The sequence below is a fragment of the Silurus aristotelis genome (assembly GCF_946808225.1).
Source record: "Silurus aristotelis genome assembly, chromosome: 29".
NCBI lineage: Eukaryota > Metazoa > Chordata > Actinopteri > Siluriformes > Siluridae > Silurus > Silurus aristotelis.
In genome coordinates, this window is record NC_139602.1 from 6,026,437 (window position 1) to 6,048,005 (window position 21,569).

General features: G+C 39.4%; 2 protein-coding genes across 5 annotated transcripts in view; both read left to right on the forward strand.

The window, feature by feature from the left end:
• The window catches only part of LOC310722600 (uncharacterized protein), a 1,041,764-nt gene that overhangs the window by 948,669 nt on the left and 71,526 nt on the right, over window positions 1–21,569 (forward strand). The gene's annotated exons all lie outside the window — the stretch shown is intronic.
• Window positions 6,643–21,569, forward strand: part of LOC310722558 (E3 ubiquitin/ISG15 ligase TRIM25-like) — a 36,846-nt gene continuing 21,919 nt past the window's right edge. For 2 of the 4 annotated variants that reach the window (XM_083535128.1, XM_083535129.1), the window contains exons 1-4: window positions 6,656–7,647; window positions 8,050–8,145; window positions 8,261–8,503; window positions 8,683–8,866. In XM_083535128.1, coding sequence (XP_083391254.1) covers window positions 7,057–7,647; window positions 8,050–8,145; window positions 8,261–8,503; window positions 8,683–8,866 — 1,114 coding nt within the window. In that variant the 5' untranslated portion in view covers window positions 6,656–7,056. Of the gene's footprint in view, window positions 7,648–8,049; window positions 8,146–8,260; window positions 8,504–8,682; window positions 8,867–8,992; window positions 9,050–21,569 lie in introns of all 4 variants that reach the window. The other 2 variants (XM_083535131.1, XM_083535130.1) reach the window with 2 other exon arrangements.

Genomic DNA, 21,569 nt, shown 5'->3' on the forward strand with positions numbered 1-21,569 from the left:
TATCATTTTGATGTGCTGTTCATTTTGATGTGAGGTACCCATCTTCTATTGAGCTCATTGGAACGTGTATGGAATAAAGAAGTTTGCTTTTACTCATCTGAGACTGAGGATCCTTCATTGGCAGTTTGTGTCTATTATATTTAAGTTTTTCTAGAGTTGGCTGAGCATTATTGGGAATCTTCTGAACAAAAGAATCCACCCTCGATGTGTCGCCTCAGAGACGGGCTCTGAGTTCCGACAGGCATCTACTTCTTTAAATGTCTGAATAAACACAAATCTCCACAAAATGTAGTGGAACATCTTCTCAACAGACTGGAGCTTATTATAAGAGCAAATTGGCACTATTCAATTCAATTCTATTCAATTCATTTTTATTTGTATAGCGCTTTTAACAATGAACATTGTCTCAAAGCAGCTTTACACAGATAATGCGGTGATTAAAAATGAATATGTTCTTTATGAGTAAGTTTGTCCCTGATGAGCAAGCCGGTGGCGACTGGCGACTGTGGCAAGGAAAAACTCCCCGAGATGGCATAAGGAAGAAACCTTGAGAGGAACCACACTCAAGAGGGAACCCATCCTCATCTGGGTTACACCGAATTTCCATTTGTGGCGGGTATACAATGTTGCGGGGTGCAGTGATGATGATCAAAAGCGAAGTGTATTTCTGAGTCAGTGTAGGAGACTGTTGACATCAGTGTAGGAGACTGTTGACATCCAATCCAGGCAGGCCTGGATGAAGTGGGAAGATCCACGGGGGGGAGAGGGGCAGGAACAGTGGTCACTGGAGCCTCAGGAGCATGTTTAACTCGACCGAGAGAGAGAGAGAGAGAGAGAGAGAGAGAGAGAGAGAGAGAGAGAGAGAGAGAGAGAGAGAAGAGGGTGACAGGAAGAGAAGGATATGGATTATTAAGTGTACCTATTGTTGCATGAGAGTTAAAGTCACTGTGCAGTTTGGACTCCGGCAAGACTCGCTATAGCAGCATAACTAAAAGGGAGAACCAGAAGGCAACACAGACATGAGGGATCTCTGGGATAAGAGACGGCCCACCACACCACCATCAACAAACCTGAGTGAACACGTGAATGTGAGGGGACGACAGCGTACAAATATCCCAGTTCACCAAACACTCTATATCAATGTTCCCTCCAGATCTGAGCCTTTACCTGAGAAAAAATCTACTGATTAAAGGCTTGACTGAATAAATATGTTTTCAACCTCGACTTGAACACTGAGACTGTGTCTGAGTCCCGAACACTGATAGGAAGGCTGTTCCATAACTGTGGGGCTTTATAAGAGAAAGATCTGCCCCCTGCTGTAATCTTCATTATTGGAGGAACCAACAGATAGCCTGCACCTTTTGATCTAAGTAGGCGTGGAGGATCATACTGGTACAGAAGTTCACTCAGATACGGTGGTGCGAGACCATTAAGTGCTTTATATGTCAGTAGTAAAATTTTATAATCAATGCGAGATTTGATTGGGAGCCAGTGTAGACTGATTAATACAGGGGTGATGTGGTCATATTTCCTAGATCTAGTGAGGACTCTTGCTGCTGCATTCTGAACTAACTGAAGCTTATTTATGCACCTACTCGCACACCCAGACAGTAAAGCGTTACAGTAGTCTAATCTAGAAGTAACAAAAGCATGAACTAGTTTTTCTGCATCCTGTAACGACATCATATTTCTAATTTTAGCAATATTTCTAAGGTGAAAGAAGGCGATCCTGGTAATAATATTCACGTGAGCCTCAAAGGAAAGACTCGAGTCAATAATCACACCAAGGTCTTTGACAGCCGTACACGCTGAAACAGAAACACCATCCAGAGATGTTAGGTAATCGGAAAGTTTGCTTCGAGCTGCATGTGGTCCTAGTAAAAGTACTTCCGTCTCATCTGAGTTTAGCAGAAGAAAGTTATCGAGCATCCACTGTCTAATGTCCTTTACACATTTTTTAACATTGTTAAGCTGATCTCTCTCACCTGGCTTTGCTGAAATATATAGCTGTGTATCATCAGCATAGCAATGGAATCTAATACCATGTTTATGAATAATTTCTCCAAGAGGCAGCATATATAAAGAGAAAAGCAGAGGGCCTAAGACAGATCCTTGAGGAACACCAAACTTTACCTCAGAGAGTGTGGAGAACTCACCATTAACATCAACAAACTGATAGCGATCAGTCAAATAAGACCTGAGCCAAGAGAGAGCCGTTCCCTTTATTCCAACAACGTTCTCAAGTCTAGCAAGTAGTATAGTGTGATCAATGGTGTCAAAAGCTGCACTAAGGTCGAGCAAAACAAGTAAGGAGACAAAACCCTGATCAGAGGCCAATAACAGGTCATTTACCACCTTAACTAGCGCCGTCTCTGTGCTATGATGAGGCCGAAATCCTGACTGATACATTTCAAAAATATTATTCATAAGTAGGTGTGAGCATAACTGCTGTGCTACAACCTTTTCCAAAATTTTGGCTATGAAGGGGAGATTTGATATTGGTCTGTAGTTGGACAGCTGACATGGGTCAAGGTCAGGTTTCTTAATTAGGGGGTGGATAACTGCCAGTTTGAAGGATTTTGGTACAAAACCAGTGCTAATGGAAGAGTTTATTATTTTTAAAACAGGTTCAATTACCACTGGAATGATCTGTTTAAAGAAACTTGTAGGCAAGGGATCGAGAATGCAGGTTGATGATTTTGATGAAGAAATTAATGAAATTAAGTCATTCTCGTGAATAGGAGTAAAACTTTGTAATTGATTGTCTGTTATAATTACACTGCTGTCTACAGGGTTACTTGTAAAATAATTTGGCTTTATATTAACCGTCTGGATTTTTTGCCTGATGTTTTCAATTTTATTATTAAAAAAGTTCATGAAATCATTAGTACCTAATGATGGTGTGCATGTGAGTGCAGTGCTTTTATTCCCTGTTAATTTTGCTACCGTGCTGAATAAAAATCTAGGATTATGCTTGTTATTTTCTATGAGGGTGGAGAAATATGCTGATCTAGCAGCACTAAGAGATTTTCTATAAATTAGGAGGCTCCCCTTCCATGCTATTTGAAATACTGTTAATTTTGTTTGACGCCATTTACGTTCTAATTTTCGAGTGGTCTGTTTTAAGGTGCGTGTATGATCATTATACCACTGTGCTAATTTTTTCTCCCTGATCATTTTGGTCTTAAGGGGAGCTACATCATCTAGGGTATAACGTAATGTTGATTCTAGGTGTTTAGTGGCCCAGTCAAGCTCTGCAGGGTCAGACGGAGATCTATCTAATATCGTAATTTCTGGAAGATTGTTAATAAAACGCGCTGTTGTAGCTGACGTGAAATTACGCTTAACACGATAACGTGGTGAGGTAGAAATGCAATGACTGAGGCAAATTTTAAAAGAGATGAGATAATGGTCTGAAATAGCTTCAGACTGTGGAATTATGACTACGTTTTTTATTTTTAATCCAAATGTTAACAACAAATCGAGAGTGTGTCCACCACTATGAGTGGGTCCTATAACATTCTGATTAATTCCAACTGAATCTAGAATGGACACAACTGCTGCTCTTAAGGAGTCTTCCTGATGATCAAAATGAATGTTAAAATCACCAACAATTAATGCTTTGTCTAGAGAAGTAACTAAATTTGTGATGAAATCTGCAAATTCTATGAGAAAATCAGAGTAGGGCCCTGGGGGTCTATAAATAATAATGAGTGGAATTGTCTGACTGGACCTGCTTTCAGACACTGAATATTTTATGCTGGTGTAAAGAACTTCAAATGTTTTACATTTGTGTTTAGTCTTTTGTGTGACGCTTAGATTATTATTATAAATAGCTGCGACTCCGCCTCCTCTGCCATTTAGACGGGGTTGGTGTATGTAACTATACCCAGGAGGACTCGCTTCATTTAATGCTAAATATTCATTTGGTTTAATCCATGTTTCTGTCAAACACATTATTTTAAACTCCTGGTCGGTAATAATTTCGTTTACATTAAGCGCTTTAGACGTGAGAGATCTAATATTCAGCAATCCTATCTTTAGATCAGAGGTGCTGGCTGTGCGTTCAGTCCTATTTAATTTTATGTTAATCAGGTTACTAAAACAGACTTTCTGAGAATTCCTATATGTTGGTTTCGCTCGGGGGACAGACACAGTCTCAATTTGGTGGATCCTGAGTAACGACTCTGTGCAGCTAGCAGACGGTCGGTTTAGCCTGTCTGTCTGCTCCCTGGCCTTGGCTCTAGACAGTCACTTGTTAACTAGTGCTGTTCTGAGACTATGACCTATACTACAAGAAATGAGAGCAGCACCTTCCCGAGTGGGATGGACACCGTCCCGCCCTAACAGGCCAGCCTTGCCCTCAAAAATGCTCCAATTATTAATGAAGCCCACATTATTTTTGGAGCACCACTCGGACATCCAGCAGTTCAGCGACCATAACCTGCTGTAGGCTACATCGCCACGTCGTATTGGGATGGGGCCAGAGCATATTACAGCATCGGACATTGCCTTCGCTAATTTACACACCTCTATAATATTACTCTTAGTAACCTCTGACTGTCGAAGGCGTATATCATTAGCTCCTGTGTGAAAAACTATCTTAGAGAACCTATGCTTTCCTAAGAATCTAAGCTGACCTGCTATGTCCGGCGCCCTGGCTCCCGGTATACACATGATCTGTGCTGCTGGTGCCCCTAAAGGTCTAGCTAATTTCACGTGCCTCAGAATGGAGTCTCCTAAAACCAGAGCTCTTTCAGGTTTCTCAGCGGGTGCTTCACTGAGGAGAGCAAACCTGTTGGACACGTGAAGCGGAGAGGAATGGTGCTCCCGTGGGCGAGCCTTAGCGTTAGCTTTGGCTTTGCGAATATGCTGCCGAGTCGTCACCCATTCGCCCCGCTGCAAGGGCTCTAATGCCGGAGTCGGGGGAATATTAACTTCACCTAGGGCATCCAGACTTTCCCCTGCAGAACCTGGACTGCTCTCGCACTCACTACTTCTCTCTAGACTCTGGATGCGCTCCTCTAATGCTAAGATCTTCTCCGTCAAAGAGCAAACTAGCTTACACTTCTTACAGATTAAATTATCGCTAACAATGGAGAGAGACTGACTAAACATGTCACACTTCACACACTGAATGAACTGGATGTTCGCCATAGCAGAGAAATTACGTACCCTTAATGTGGTTAATGTACTGTGTGTTCGTAGTTCTGGTGGGAATATCCTCCACGCACTGCTTTCAAATTCTCAAACAGGGATAAAAGCGCTCTTCCGAAAGCAAAAATACACGAGACGGAGCTGCTTGCAGCTTGGTGCGCTTGACGTTCCCTTCCGGGTTTGGTTTGAAATCCTGCAAGGCACTAAATGTGGTGTGTTCAAAAAGCACATACCAGTGTTATGGCCAGGTGTCGATGAACTTTCCTCCATATAGTCAAGATCAGACATGGGAAGTAACGGAGTACAAATACTTCGTTACTGTACTTAAGTAGATTTTTTTGGTATCAGTACTTTACTTCACTATTTATTTTTCGGACAACTTTTTACTTTTACTCATTAAATTTTGACACAAATATCTGTACTTTTAACTTTTTTCATTTTCAAAACAGGCTCGTTACTTTTGTTTTAATCCATTGATTTGGTGAAATATAAAATTATTATTTTCACTGCGCGCTGAATTCAGCCGAACAACCGATTTCCTGTTACTGCGCGACTTTTTTTTTGTCTTTTTTACTTAGATATACAATAAATAAATAAACTCCACCGAAATATATTTTTATTCAGTTTTGTTTTATTTCTGCGCCAAGTTTCAAATCAAACACCAAATCCGCCATGATTCACACAATTTACCCTCTGGGTGGCGTTTTGTGGGTTTTTCCCTCATAATGGAGAAACAAACTTAAATTACTGTCTTTATTGATCGTAGAGATAAAAACAATACATCATTCAAATCTGTAAAATGTCTATGATTATATATTAAAGCTTCTTGACTTGAAGCGGTGCAGTTTCTCCGGTATCACCTCATTAACTGTCCGTGTGGAAACATAGCAAAGGCTCTTAATTATGTCCACACGTCTCTGCACTGCTATAGCCTTTATATTTAATCACTGTACATATGCTTACATAAATATCACATGCTGTACATATGATTCATATTTATCTGCACTATTGCTACTTTGTGCACTTCTGGTAGATGCCAAACTGCATTTCGTTGCTGTGTACATCCATCCATCCATCCATCCATCTAATATTAATATGATGTGAGGTCCAGTTAACAGCTAAAACAGGTAGAAGTAATAACTACTTTTTACTTAAGTACATGTCAGAGCCAAGACTTCTTTACTTTCACTTAAGTAAAAAGGTATAATCAGTACTTCAACTTTTACCCGAGTATTTTAAAACATGAGTATCTGTACTTCTACTTAAGTAATAGATGTGTGTACTTTTGCCACCTCTGGTCAAGATCCATAAGGGTGTACATGTATATGTTAAAATAGACATATATACTAATGAGCACTGCCTTTAATAATACTGGTTATATGTTTTAATACAAAGAGAATACAGAAAGAAATATTTTTACTACTACAATTAACACCTAATTTCAACAACTGTTAAAAAAAAATCATAATTTTCACTGTTATACAGCAGCATGGATGTTGATATTAGACACACTTGGGATTAATTCAGTATCTGCACACACAACAATCCACAGAAATAATACAAATGGTGCAAACACACACACACACACACACACACACACACACACACACACACACACACACACACACACACACACACACACACACACACAGCAGGAGATCCCTGGTTGTTTAGATGAATGAAGTTTGTGAGACAGTTTGCAGGGTTTATTTTGACTCAGAAGCAACTCTGTTCATGAAATGGTTAATGTTTATGAACTCTGTCATTGAGCTCCTCCTCTTTTCTCTTTCTTACATGCTCAACACCAGGAAGTGACTTTCAGTTAGGAGAAAACGAAACTCCAGTCTTTCTCTCTCTCTTTATGTCTCTTTTTTTTCTTCAGTGTGTAAAGTGCAGAAAATGGCAGAGGCCAGTATTTCAGTAGATCAGGATCAGTTCAGATGTCCAGTGTGTCTGGATCTCCTGAAGGATCCAGTGACTATCCACTGTGGTCACAGTTTCTGTAAGGTGTGTATTAATGACTGCTGGGATCAGGAGGATCAGAAGGGGGTCTACAGCTGTCCTCAGTGCAGAGACACGTTCACTCCAAGGCCTGTTCTACACAGAAACAACATGCTGGCTGAAGTGGTGGAGAAACTGAAGAAGACTGAAGTCCGAGCTGCTTCTCCTGCTCACTGTTACGCTGGACCTGGAGATGTGGAATGTGATTTTTGTAGCAGGAGGAAACACAAAGCCATCAAGTCCTGTCTGATGTGTCTGGCCTCCTTTTGTGAAACTCATCTGAAACCTCATTATAAAGTTCCTGGTCTGAAAAAACACACATTAATCGAAGCGTCTGGAAATTTACAAGAGAAGATCTGCTCTGAGCATGATGAAGTGTTGAAGATCTACTGTCGTACCGACCAAACCTTCATCTGTTATCTGTGTATGACGGATGAACACAGAAGCCACGACACCGTCTCAGTTAAAGCCTACAGAACTGAACAACAGGTAAGAAATGCAGGTCTGATATATTCAGTCTGTTCATAGAAATTACATTATTCATCTAAAATCACAAAGTTTTATTCCACTTATTCAATCATTTTCTCTCAGTCTGATGAGTTTGATCAGTTCTGGCTCCTGATTTGTTGGAATGAAAATCTGGAAACTCTCCTGCTTTACTGAATGTGTTTGTTAGTAAAGAAGTGTAAAATAAAAGTCTCCGTATCAGTTCAGAGGAGTCAGTGAACAATTCAACCAACAACCATCTGAACCTCATTTTACACCTTTACAGTGTCGAATCGTTCACTTTTTAATCTGTCATTCATTTACACATTTAGCTCACAGTGCTGAACATTTAAACACCCAACATCCAGTCTTTTACTCTCTAATAAGCTGCTTATTTGTCCTCAGACTGAGCTGAAGGAGGAGCAGATGAGATTCCAGCAGAGAATCCAGGAGAAGCAGAAGAAGGTGCAGGAGCTGAAACAGGCTGTAAACATTATAAAGGTGATCAGTGAGCAGAGACGGAGCTGCTCCTAGAAACACACACAACATGGGCATCGAGTCATATAGAGTCCCAGTAAGAGTGTGTATGTGTGTGTGTGTGTGTGTGTCCTAACAGCTCAGTGCAGAGACAGCAGTAGATGACAGTGAGAAGATCTTTACTGAGTTGATCAGCTCCATGGAGAAAAAGCGCTCGGAGGTGACGGAGCTGATCAGAGATCAGGAGAAGCCTGAACTGAGTCGAACTGAACGACTCCTGGAGCAACTGGAGCAGGAGATTTCTGATCTTCAGAGGAGAATCACTGAGCTGGAGCAGCTTTCACACACACACGATCACATCCATTTCCTCCAGGAAATAAAGGTACATTACATCCACATTTCCAGGAGGAATATGAAGGTTACAGGTTAATTGGATGTTTCTTAGATTTCAAGAATCCCCATAATTTTAGATTCTAGAAAGAATCTGTTATAAGATTCTATATAAAACTTTACAATTATCGCATTCCTTCACTTCATTTTATTTCTAATTGCTGTATGCAGGTTTTAGCCTCCAGACATCAGAGTCCCAAAACCGACAGACCAAATGTTCCAGCTGATGTGTGTGAAGATTCACTCAGCATCAATGTCAATATCTCATTTGATGCAGTGAGGAAATCTCTCTCTGACCTGAAAAAGAGACTTGAAGAATTCTGCCAGGAGGAATTGATCAAAATCCGTGAACATGGTAAGAGGATCCGTTCCTGATAAAGTGCATCATGTGATCTACACACTTTTCTAATCCACACACAAGCAATCTTCTTCTTCTTTTTTTTGGTTGTAAAATCAATCTATTTTATTTCTTTATTTACAGCTGAGAACATTCAGATTTTACTCCCAGAACCAAAAAGCAGGGATGACTTTCTGAAATGTATGTGTACAACACACACACACACACACACACACACACTTTACATAAATATTCTGTGATTAATATCTGATGTTCCTGTTGTTAATGTGTTTAGATTTCTGTGATCTGACTCTGGATTCCAACACAGTAAATTATTACCTCATTCTGTCTCTGATACGATGAAGCTCCTCCACAGACTCCACACCACATTCATTCAGCCTCTATACGCTGGATTCTGCTTGTGGAAATTAGGATCATCTATGAGCTTTTGCAGTCCAAAAGAATAATAGTTGGTGTTTTATGGTCTGTAATTTGGAGCTGAAAGAAGCATGTGCTAGGAAATAAATAAAAAAGTGATTTGTTTGTATCATTGTAAAAATCAGATTTAAAATGATAATTATGCTTTGGTAAAATATATAAATCTATTTTACACCTTAAAATGTCTATGTACGTGGTGTTATTTAAAAAAGGATTGAGACGAACTGTATTGTAGTTCTGTCTTTTTTGCCCAATGTCCTCCCTGAGACGCCTTAAAACCTGCAGTAGAACTCGCTATTCATGGTCTGGCCACTGGGGGAAGAATTCTCGCTGCACAATGCTGCGAATGTTGAAAAAGATGATGAGCATTCACTTGGTTGAGCTGCAGACCTGCCTCATCTTTTTTGGTCGTGGAGATGACGGGCTCTTCAACTGTCAAGACTGTTGCTTTGTCTCAGAGTCGTATTCATACACCAAAGTTTCGTCTCAGGTGATGATCCTTGACATGAATGTTGAGCCTCTTAAATGATAGAAAATCTCTTAGTGCTGCTAGATCAGAATATTTCTCCACCATCATAGGAAATAACAAGCATATTCCTAGATTTTTTTTTTCAGCATGGTAGCAAAATGAACAGGAAATAAAAGCACTGCACCCACATGCACACCATCAATAGGTAGTAATGATTTCATGACCTTTTTTATAATAAAATTGAAAATATCTGGCAAGAAATCCAAACGATTAATATAAATCCAAATAATTTTACAAAGAACCAGCAGACAGACAGCAGTAGACAGCAGTGTCATTATAACAGACAATTACAAAGCTTTACTCCTATTCAGGAGAATGACTTAATTTTATTTATTTCCTCATCAAAATCATCAACCTGCATTCTCAATCAGTCGCCTACAATTTTGTTCAAACAGATCATTACAGAAGTAATTGAAACCTGTTTTAAAAATAATAAACTCTTCCATAAGCACTGTTTATGTACCTAAATCCTTCAAACTGGCAGTTATCAAACCCCTAATTAAGAAACCTGACCTTCACCCTGTCAGCTGTTCAACTACAGGTCAATATCAAATCTCTCCATTATATCCAATTCAATTTTAGAAAAGGTTGTAGCACAGCATTTCTGCTCACATCTACTTATGAATAACAGTTTTGAAATGTATCAGTCAGGATTTCGGCCTCATCATAGCACAGAGACGGCGCTAGTTAAGGTGGTAAATGACCTGTTATTGGCCTCTGATCAGGGTTTTGTCTCTTTACTTGTTTTGCTCGACCTCAGTGCAGCTTTTGACACCATTGATCACACTATACTGCTTGCTAGATTGGAGAACGTTGTTGGAATAAAGGTAACAGGTCTCTCCAGGCTCAGGTCTTATTTGACTGATCGCTATCATAAATAGATAAATAAATAAAATGTATAATAATAATAAAGTTAAATAAAAAAAAGGATACAAATAAACAGGGCTATGGTTTATTCTGTAAATCATATTTTTATATAAAGGACAAACGATTCATTGCACTTTTCTTTTGAATCACTTTAAGGACTTTTGTGAAAGAAATAAACTCATTATAAAATGCAAAAAACTTTGGTTTCACTTTCAAGTATTCCGATTTTGTATATAAAATTTTTCAATCAGAAGTATATTATAAACAAGAAAGTTGTCTTTGTTATTGTTCATTACAAGTCCAAAGATAATGTCCTTCACAGTGAAATTTCTCAGATGGGGAACTGTTGAGAAATTTAGATAGTTCAGTTTATAATATAATGATAATAAATATAAATATAATAAATAATAATAACAGCAATAAAAGTATAAAAGTCAGGTTTAATAGGGTTGGTGAGTGCGATGCATTCATTAATTCATTCATTTTCTCCCGCTTATCCGTAATCCGGGTCGCGGGGGCAGCAGTCTAAGCAGGCCCCCGCCTTTGACTGCTGCCCAATCCTCACAGCACCGTCCCTTACGGTCCCTCCTGCAGGTGGTGAGCCCACGGGAAAGTGCAGGTGCATCTCGTCAGAAATTCAGTCAGAAGTCATGTATAGAACATAGTAGAAAATTTCAGTAAATGACAGACAAAGATATTGATACACATCTGCTGCATATGTGGTTAAACACCTCGGCTATGCGGAGAAAACGGAGAGACCACATGAACTCTTGACTCATCTTGCACAATAGGGTGCATAAAGTTCACCCATGTAATTTAGCTGAGGTCAGCTTCAGCTATCAGTAGTAAAATCTAGTAATATATAATATCATTTAGCAATATGCTTCAGATAACATATAACATTGCTTATACTGTATTAGTTTAAATCTAAGCTTAATACATCTAAACATTACTCTCCATTAATGTAGTATAATACTCAGCCTCGCAGAGAACTCGGTGTATAAAGAGAGTTCAGACAAAATCAATATTCGGGCTTTAGAGTAAAGTTTATCATATATAAAGTTTAGCATACATTATATCATCAAAATGCTTGTAAATGTAACACATGTTATAAAGGCCAGTGAGCAGATACGGCTGATGGATTTGGTTAGGGATTAGAAAAACCCGCAGATTTTCAAAAATAAGGGGAAAAATTTTGAGGCGCCATGAGTATAAACCAGGAGAGATATGCGAGGTGGAAAATAGAGACGCATATGAAGATCAATAGTCACTCCAGTAAACAGATATATGGCATGGCCTGTAGAAAGTGGTGACCACGTACACCAGGCAAAGGAAAATATAGGAAAATATAACGTAAAATAAAAATAGTAAAATAATCAAGCAGCATGCAGGCAACATGCCTCAACTAATCTCAAACTGCATATGCACATATATTCAAAACACAAGTAGAAACTTATGTGGAAAAATCATATCAAAATATAGAAAATGAGAAGAGTAATAGGTTAATAGGCACAACACACATGCAAGAATTTGTATAAGAGGTACAAAGCACACAGAAAGTAATATGTTTCTATGAGAGCATGAGCTTAAGATACAGGCAGGATGAGAGCAAGACAGGAAATGTTATATAAAGAAGTATTATGGCATAAGAAATATATTTTAAGAAGATTTTAAGAAAAAACATAAGTAAAAGACGAGAGCTATGAAAAATAGGAAAAGCATTTGGTGAAAAGTGCTGGTGTGTTAAAACTAAAGCCCATGTTTGTAAAACTAGTAAAAAACCTAACACGTTTCTATACCAAGTCTACACAAAACAAAACATGATGATTTGCAGACATAGGAAAATAAACCCAGACGAGATTTTAAGAAAAGGTGTGAATATTGCGGTGGATGATCTGTTGCATTGTTGTGTGCAAAGTGCACAGTCAGGGTTTTTTTTCAAGACAAGGTCACTATCAAGAGATGTTTTTTGTAAATTAGAATCGTATGGAAGGTGAACGAGGCCTCCTGGAAATGGGTGAAAGCACATAAACAAAAGGTGGGATATGCAAAGCCCCGTAAAATGATTGGTGTGTGTAAATTGTGAGGGAGGAGATATTAGAAAAAAATATGTAAATGTCACTAGGTGTGAGATATAAAAAGTAAGGATTGTTTATATCAAATTCGCACTCGCATGTGAAAGCTGACGGGTGCCATTGCTGTCAGGATGGGTCTACTCGGACATGGGGTTGCTAAACATTTAATGCTAAACTGCTGATGGGAATGGGTTTGTTTTAGAGCTGAGAAACTCTGCCCTCTAGTGGGCTCAAATGTTTGATTTGTTTTGGGTTTAAAATCAAACCATTTTATTTCTGTCTTCACAGCTGAGAACGTTCAGATCTTCCTCTCAGAACCAAATGGCAGAGACAAATTTCCACTACTACACACACACACACACACACACACACACACACACACACACACACACACACACACACACTTCACATAATTATATCCTGTGATTAATATCTAATGTTCCTATTGTTCATGTGTATAGATTTCTGTGATCTGATTCTGGATCCCAACACAGTAAATTATAATTCATTATTATTTGGGCTTTTCTTCAATTAACAAAATGAATTGACGTATGGATGGTTTTGGGGTTTGGAATTCACTACGTCACCTTACAGTAAAAATGTTCATTACATTACATGCACTGATGAACTCATTCATCTTTTTATCTCCACATCGTGACACACCGACTTTTTTATATGAGCTCAAAACTTCAACATTTGTAACCATTGTTAAACCATCAATATTGCTCAATCTTCCAGAAAAAAAACCAACACCCATTTTACAGCTAAAGTACAATCAGGTAAAATCTCACCTGGGAATAAATGAGATTGTGGGAAACTTATTTTATAAGTATTTCCTTTATGCTTCAAAAGTTTAAAGAGATTTTGAAATATTGATAAGCACATCAGATAAGAGGGACTATTGACAGAATGAAGTCAGAATGCTTTAAAAAAAATTGTTAATAGTTTATTTTTTTGCAACAAATCAAAAGGAAAGGAAACTCCTTGTTCTTCTCTACGTTGAAGAAATTTCTTGATGACATAAGCTATACAGCATGTTTGCTATCTGACTGTATTTCTCCACATTGAGGACACCATTAATCCTGACCAAATACCCAACTCAATTCCAGTTCATTAATTAAGTGACCAGACCATGAATAGTGAGTTCTACTGCCAGGTTTTAAGGCGTCTCAGGGAGGACATTCGGCAAAAAAGACAGAACTACAATACAGTTCGTCTTGATCCTTTTTTAAATACCACCACGTACATAGACATTTTAAGGTGTAAAATAGATTTATATATTTTATCAAAGCATAATTATCATTTTTAAATCTGATTTTTACAATGATACAAACAAATCACTTTTTTATTTATTTCCTAGCACATGTTTCTTTCAGCTCCAAATTATCAGCTCCGTCACCTCCGAGCGCTTGTATGGTTTAGAGACAGTGGCATTGAGTAAAAGACAGGAGGTGGAGCTGGAGGTAGCAGAGCTGAAGATGCTGAGATTTTTATTGGGAGTGATGATGATGGACAGGATTAGAAACAAGCAATGTTTGTGATTTTAGATGAATAATGTAACTTCTATGAACAGACTGAATATATCAGACATTTTTTTCACCTGTTGTTCAGTTCTGTAGGCTTTAACTGAGACGGTGTCGTGGCTTCTGTGTTCATCCGTCACACACAGATAACAGATGAAGGTTTGGTCGGTACGACAGTAGATCTCCAGAACTTGATCATGCTCAGAGCAGATCTTCTCTTGTAGATTTCCAGACACTTTGATTAATGTGTGTTTCTTCAAAACAGGAACTTCATAATGAGGTTTCAGATGAGTTTCACAAAAGGAGGCCAGACACATCAGGCAGGACTTGACGGCTTTGTGTTTCCTCCCACTACAGAAATCACATTCCACATCTCCAGGTCCAGCGTAATAGTGAGCAGGAGAAGCAGCTCGGACTTCAGTCTTCTTCAGTTTCTCCACCACTTCAGCCAGCATGTTGTTTCTGTGTAGAACAGGCCTTGGAGTGAACGTGTGTCTGCACTGAGGACAGCTGTAGACCCCCTTCTGATCCTCCTGATCCCAGCAGTCATTAATACACACCTTACAGAAACTGTGACCACAGTGGATAGTCACTGGATCCTTCAGGAGATCCAGACACACTGGACAGCTGAACTGATCCTGATCTACTGAAATACTGGCCATAGTTCATAAACATTAACCATTTCATGAACAGAGTTGCTTCTGAGGCAAAATAAACCCTGCAAACTGTCTCACAAACTTTATTCATCTAAACAACCAGGGATCTCCTGCTGTGTGTGTGTTTGTGTGTGTGTGTGTGTTTGCACCATTTGTCTTATTTCTGTGGCTTGTTGTGTGTGCAGATACTGAATTAATCCCAAGTCTGTTTAATATCAACATCCATGCTTCTCTTTATTCTCTTTGTTTTAAACATATAACCAGGATTATTAAAGGCAGTGCTCATTAGTATATATGTCTATATTAACATATACATGTACACCTTTATGGATCTTGACTATATGGAGGAAAGTTCATCGACACCAGTCCATAACACTGGTATGTGCTTTGTGAACACACCACATTTAGTGCCAATTTGCTAGATTTTGTGGAGATTTGTGTTCATTCAGACACAAGAGTGTTAGTAAAGTCAGGTACTATAATTAGAATGGTACTTGGGGAAGTTCTAATTCATCCCAACCGTGTTCAATAGATGTGGAGCTCTACAGCAGGAGATCTTCCACTGTAACCCATGTAAACCATATCTTAATGGAGCTGCTGTTGAGCACAGTCATTGTCATGCTGGAACACGTTTGGGTTTTCTAATTTAAGTGAAGGGAAAACTTCATGAAACTACCATTTCCAAAGACATTCTCAGGACTTCATTCTCCAACAGACTGATTCAGCTTCGCTGTCACAAAGAACGGTTCAGGAAATCATTCCTACCTTATGCCATTGCACTGTACAATGACTCACCCTCTATATAACAGATGTTTATAGCAACTTATATACAGATCCATTATTCACTGACAATTTGCACATTTCATTCTTTTCCTTTCTTTTTGATTTGCCAGTTTGCATTCTGTTTTTTTTTATGTAACATCTTTCAATATTGTATTCATTTATATAAGTTACAATTATTTTGTAGCACCCTCAAGGATCAACGAACGCACGATGTAGAGTCATAAAACAGGGTTTATTCTGATCTTGACAACCCATGAGAACTGCTCACAAAAGAAAACAACAAAAAAAAAAAACAAGATATCAGAGCTTGTTCTTTTTCAAAGTTACAACTTCGTTGATAAGACATTAATCACAGAAAAACATTTAAAGAACACAAACCTCGTGAGCTGACATCCCGGAGGCGCTAAATAATCCTTTATCTTCTTCTCTATCTTCTTTCTCTCTTAATTCTTAAGTTTATCTCAAATTTTCACGTTTCTTTTATTCTTAGTGGTGCTAACCGGCAGCTACAGCCTGCAGATAGCATGTGTCTCAGCAAAAATGGGCTCGGGCAGAAACCCAAACATAAACAATTGTACCCGCTATAATCTACCAGTAGATAGCGCAAAAGAGCACGCTTGGACACAGCTCAATGGGACATTAAATGCTAATACTGTAACACTCCCACCAATCACTTGTGATTTTTAAAGAACAAATTATCAACTATGACTAATGAATAGCTTATGAATTAAAGAATATGAACTATATTTTAGGCAGAGCGAGGTTGAGAATCTTCTTCTGCCTTTATCAGAACGACTGTCTTCTGAATGGGCCTTTCCAGATGAACGGGTTTCGAGGTACGTTTTCCTTCTTCGTCCAGGTTTTGATCACTCGTTAACAATTTTACCTTCCTCACTATTCCATCCTTTCCAGAACACTTCCTAGTCCATCATCGACATAGAAGTTAGTTTTGATGAACTTGATGGTTTCTTCATCAAAACTTCCTTCTCCTTCGGCCATAGTTTGCGGAACCTGGAGAGGACGCTGCGCCGAATAAGTGTACTTTCATTCGGTAGACAGTGAATGGAGTTTCGAGGTCTCCGTTCTCCCACCACAAGAACCGTAGGTAATCTTGATCGCAAGCATTCACATGAAACTGGTGGAACATGCGTTCAATATCACACATGAAAGCCACTGGGCCTCTTCGGAAGCGACACAAGACTCCAAGCAGGGTGTTTGTTAGCTCTGGACCAGTCAGGAGATGGTCATTTAGTGAGGTGCCTCTGAACTTGGCGGAGGCGTCAAAGACAACGCGAATCTTTCCGGGTTTTTGGGGATGATACACCCCATGGTGTGGGATGTACCAAGCTGGTCTCTTGTCGATGTCTTGCTCTGGTACTCTTTCAGCATCCCCAAGGGCTATTATCTCATCCATGAACTTCTTGTAGTCCATGTAGTACTGCTTGTTCCTCTTGAGCTTTTTTCCTAAACATTTGAGGCGATGAATAGCACATGCCTTGTTATCTGGCAGGTAAGGCCTTTCACTCTTGAATGGGAGTGGCATCTCAAAATGGCCATCCTCCTTGTGTCTAATGCCTTTCCTTATCTTTGCTAGAAATCTGCAAAGATTCCCAGAAGATGTTTACATCTTCTGGGAACTTCTCAACAAAGTCAGATTCCAACATTTTCAGGACCTCTGTAGGAGAGATCATTTCCTTTATTTGAGTTCTGAAAACATAGTGAACCTTGTTGGTGATGTTTGAGGAGGTTTGAATATCCGGCACCACTTTCTTCACAATGACTTGATGACTTACTCCAAAAGGATCTCCATAATCAAGACATGGATTGCCATAACCCACTATACTCCATCCCAGATCAGTCCTTTGTGCGAACGGCTGATTTTCGTTTCCTGACACAACTTGACGAGGAACAAGTGCTTGGGGGCAGTTGTAGCCAATCAGTAGGCCAATATCACAGCTTTGTAGTGGAGCGATCTCCTCCGCAATGCATTCAAGATGAGGCCATGCCTTGGCTGTTCCAGGGGTTGGAATGTGATCTCGGTTTGCAGGTATGAAGTCCCTTGCATATGTTACTGGTAGGGAAATTGTCTTATTTGAATAAAATCCTCTTACTTGTAGACCTGAGAGCTTGCGACACGACACAACTGTGTTTCTTGATGACATGGTGGTAAGCCTTAGCTGAGCTGATTTACCTTTAATATGCAGAGCTTGTGCTGTTTCTTCGAGAATAAAGGTTGTGTCGCTCTGAGTATCAAGGAGTACACAAGAACTTCATGCTCTGGCTTGCCTTCAGCTGACACCCATAATGGAACAATGGAGGATGTGTGAGTGTCATCAACATTCTGTGCGACTCTGTTAGATGTTGCTTCGCTCGTTGTTGGTGTGACGGTATCATCTTGTAAAGTGTCTGGGTTTCTTTGTCTTGTCCTGTCAATGCTGGTTTGATTTTTTCTTGTTCTTTCTTCTCTGGTACGGTTATCATGAAGACATGTTGGATGTTTTTTATCGCATGTATCACAGGTGGCTCTGCTTTCACAATCCTTGGAGTGGTGACCAGACTTTAGACAGCCAAAGCATAACTTCTTGTCTTGAACAAAATTTAGTCTCTCATGAATACTCTCACTCATGAACTTCCAGCAATTAAGTAGGCTGTGACCCAACTTCTCACAGTACGCACAACTAGTACTGACAGATCTTTCATTTAAGTTAGTTGGCAGTACCTTTGCTCCATAGCCTTTGTTCTTTGGCGTTTTTGTACTTTCAATTTCAATTGGTTTCAGAGCGAAAAGAGATGTTATGGGGTTACAGGCAATTTTGGCTTCCCGTGAGATGAAGTCCACAAATTGGCTAAAGCTCGGGAAGGTGTGGTTTTCCTCTTGCACTTCCATAACCTTTCTATTCCATCTTGAAGTGAGCCAATCTGGGAGTTTTGCAAGCATTTTTTTGGTTTTCATTGCAGTCACTTCAAGCCCCTTCATTTGTAACATGGCTGTCTTGCAGCAGCAGAGGAAGTCAGCAAATGCCTGAAGCTCCATACTGTCTTTAGAGCTTATCTTTGGCCATGCATCGAGTTTGTCTCGATAGGCTTTAGCTATGAGGAAGGGATTGCCATACCTCTCTTTGAGAACTGACCATGCTGCATAGTATGCTGATTCTGTGCCAAGCGGAAAGTAGCCTTCTATTGCCTTCTTTGCAGGCCCACTTACATACTTTCTCAGGTAATAAGTCTTCTCTTTAACTGGTATATTTTTCCTGTCAATCAGAGTTTGAAAGGAAATCTTCCAATCATTATATCTAATAGGATCGCCACTGAATATTGTTGGCTCTGGTACCGGAAGACGGCTTACACTAAAAGACTCTGCAAATGCTTTGACCAGATCTGTCGTGTTCACTTCTCGTTGAGGTGTCATAATTTGCGGTGAAGAACACTGTTTGCAATGTGAGTCATTGTTTTCAGACTTGACTTCATTGTTTTTGGCAGGACTGCGGTGAAGTAGGCTGTATATCTCTTCATCTGAACATTCACTTTGTTCATACACCTGCTGTCGAGCCTTTGCTGCATTTAGCTTTTTTATTGTCTCAAGTCGCTCTACTTCTCTGCGCTTAGCTTCTAGAGCTCTCTGTCTTTGTGCTATTTCCGCTTCTTTTCTTTCGATTTCCTTCATATAAGTTTCTTGTTCAAGCAGAACTTGCAGAGCAGCTTCATTTGCTGCAACATCAGCAGCTGCATCTTGTCTTTTGGCTAAAAGCCTGCTGGATGTTCTAGAGGAGACCCTTGAGCGAGAAGAGAGCTTAGTGTGGTGTGACTTTACACTCATCTTGTCTGAGGCTACTAACTTAGATATAGGCTCAGTTTCTTTCCAGCTTTCATCTCCTTGAACTTCAGATTTACTTGGGTTAGAGCACTTTGCTACTGCTCCGATAATTGCCTTTGTTATGGCTTCACATGTATCCATTCTCCGTCTTGTCTCATTATCTGGAGATTCAATGCGTCTCAACTTAACATAGGCAGCATTCACACCCTCAGAAGCATTTGAAACCTTGGAGACATGGTCCTGTAGCAGATCCTCTGAGTACTTATCATCTATGGCTCCTTTAGCGTCTTTAACAGCAGCTTCCCACTTCTCGTAGTGTCCTCTGAAACGACATGCAGCCTTCTCTACGAGCTCCTTGTGGAGTTCTTGGCCCTTTTCCGTCAGTGTACGGACTCTTTGGCTTCTCCGTGCTCTTTGTGAGGTAGTAGAGACATCATCAGCTGTGCCTTCTGCTACTTGTAATTCCTTGTCTGTATGAGGTTGTTCCACATCACCATCTTCATTTACTTCTGGATTAACCTCATGCTCTGCCATTGTTGGAGTTTTTATTTATTCTATTTAATTTTTATTTATAACTTAGTCTTAAGTGCAGAATTTAATGAAGCAGCTACAATTCAATTTGGTAATGAGTGAATGAATGTTGATCTTATTTTAGCTTACTGTTGTAAACTTGAAGCACAGTTATAACTCTTTAGATATAACTTAAAGTCTAAATTTAAATAACTGTAACTACAAAACACTATTAAATATCTTTACCAAGCCAGAATATTTATCTTCTGGTACTTACTGAAATCCACTGAATGTGCAGGTTACTTATCAGTAGAAATCTAAACAATAGAAAATATTCCAGTCTTTTGCGTTGTTCATCAATAGAGAGAGATTAGTCTTAATTCCTTTAACAGTCCATTTTTCTCTCTCTCTTGTAGAAGAATTCAAATTAGTCGTTTAACCGGGGCAACACTTATTTTTCAGGGCACCTGGACCTTCCAGTGGTGGCTCCTTCCTTGCTGTGCATCGCCGTGGCTGATGGTGGCACCGGTTGCTCGTTATCTACCCGCGCTCAGCAGACGAACGCACGATGTAGAGTCATAAAACAGGGTTTATTCTGATCTTGACAACCCATGAGAACTGCTCACAAAAGAAAAAAAAAAAAAAAAAAAAAAACAAGATATCAGAGCTTGTTCTTATCCAAAGTTACAACTTCGTTGATAAGACATTAATCACAGAAAAACATTTAAAGAACACAAACCTCGTGAGCTGACATCCCGGAGGCGCTAAATAATCCTTTATCTTCTTCTCTATCTTCTTTCTCTCTTAATTCTTAAGTTTATCTCAAATTTTCACGTTTCTTTTATTCTTAGTGGTGCTAACCGGCAGCTACAGCCTGCAGATAGCATGTGTCTCAGTAAAAATGGGCTCGGGCAGAAACCCAAACATAAACAATTGTACCCGCTATAATCTACCAGTAGATGGCGCAAAAGAGCACGCTTGGACACAGCTCAATGGGACATTAAATGCTAATACTGTTACATATTTAAATACATTATGCTTTTCGTATTTTATTTTTATTTAATCCCCCAAAACACTACAGTTTGTGTAACCTGCTGCTGTAATGCAATAATTTCCCTCACAGAATCAATAGAGTATATCTGATTATGTCTGGGTGTTCGATCTGTATCGCCGCAGTATCTGAGTGAACTTCTGTACCAATATAATCCTCCACACCTGCTTAGATAAAAAGGTGCAGGCTATTTGTTGGTACCTCAAATTATGAAGACTACAGCAGGGGGCAGATCTTTCTCTTAAAAAGCCCCTCAGTTATGGAACAACCTTTCAATCAGTGTTCGGGACTTAGACATAGTCTCGGTGTTTAAGTCGAGGCTGAAAACATATTTATTTAGTAAAGTCTTTTATCAGTAGACTTTTCTTGGGTAAAGAAGCAGATCTGGAGGGATCATGGATATAGTGTTCTCTGAACTGGGATATTTGTATGCTGTCATCCCCTCACTCAAGGGATTTCACACGTTCACTCAGAT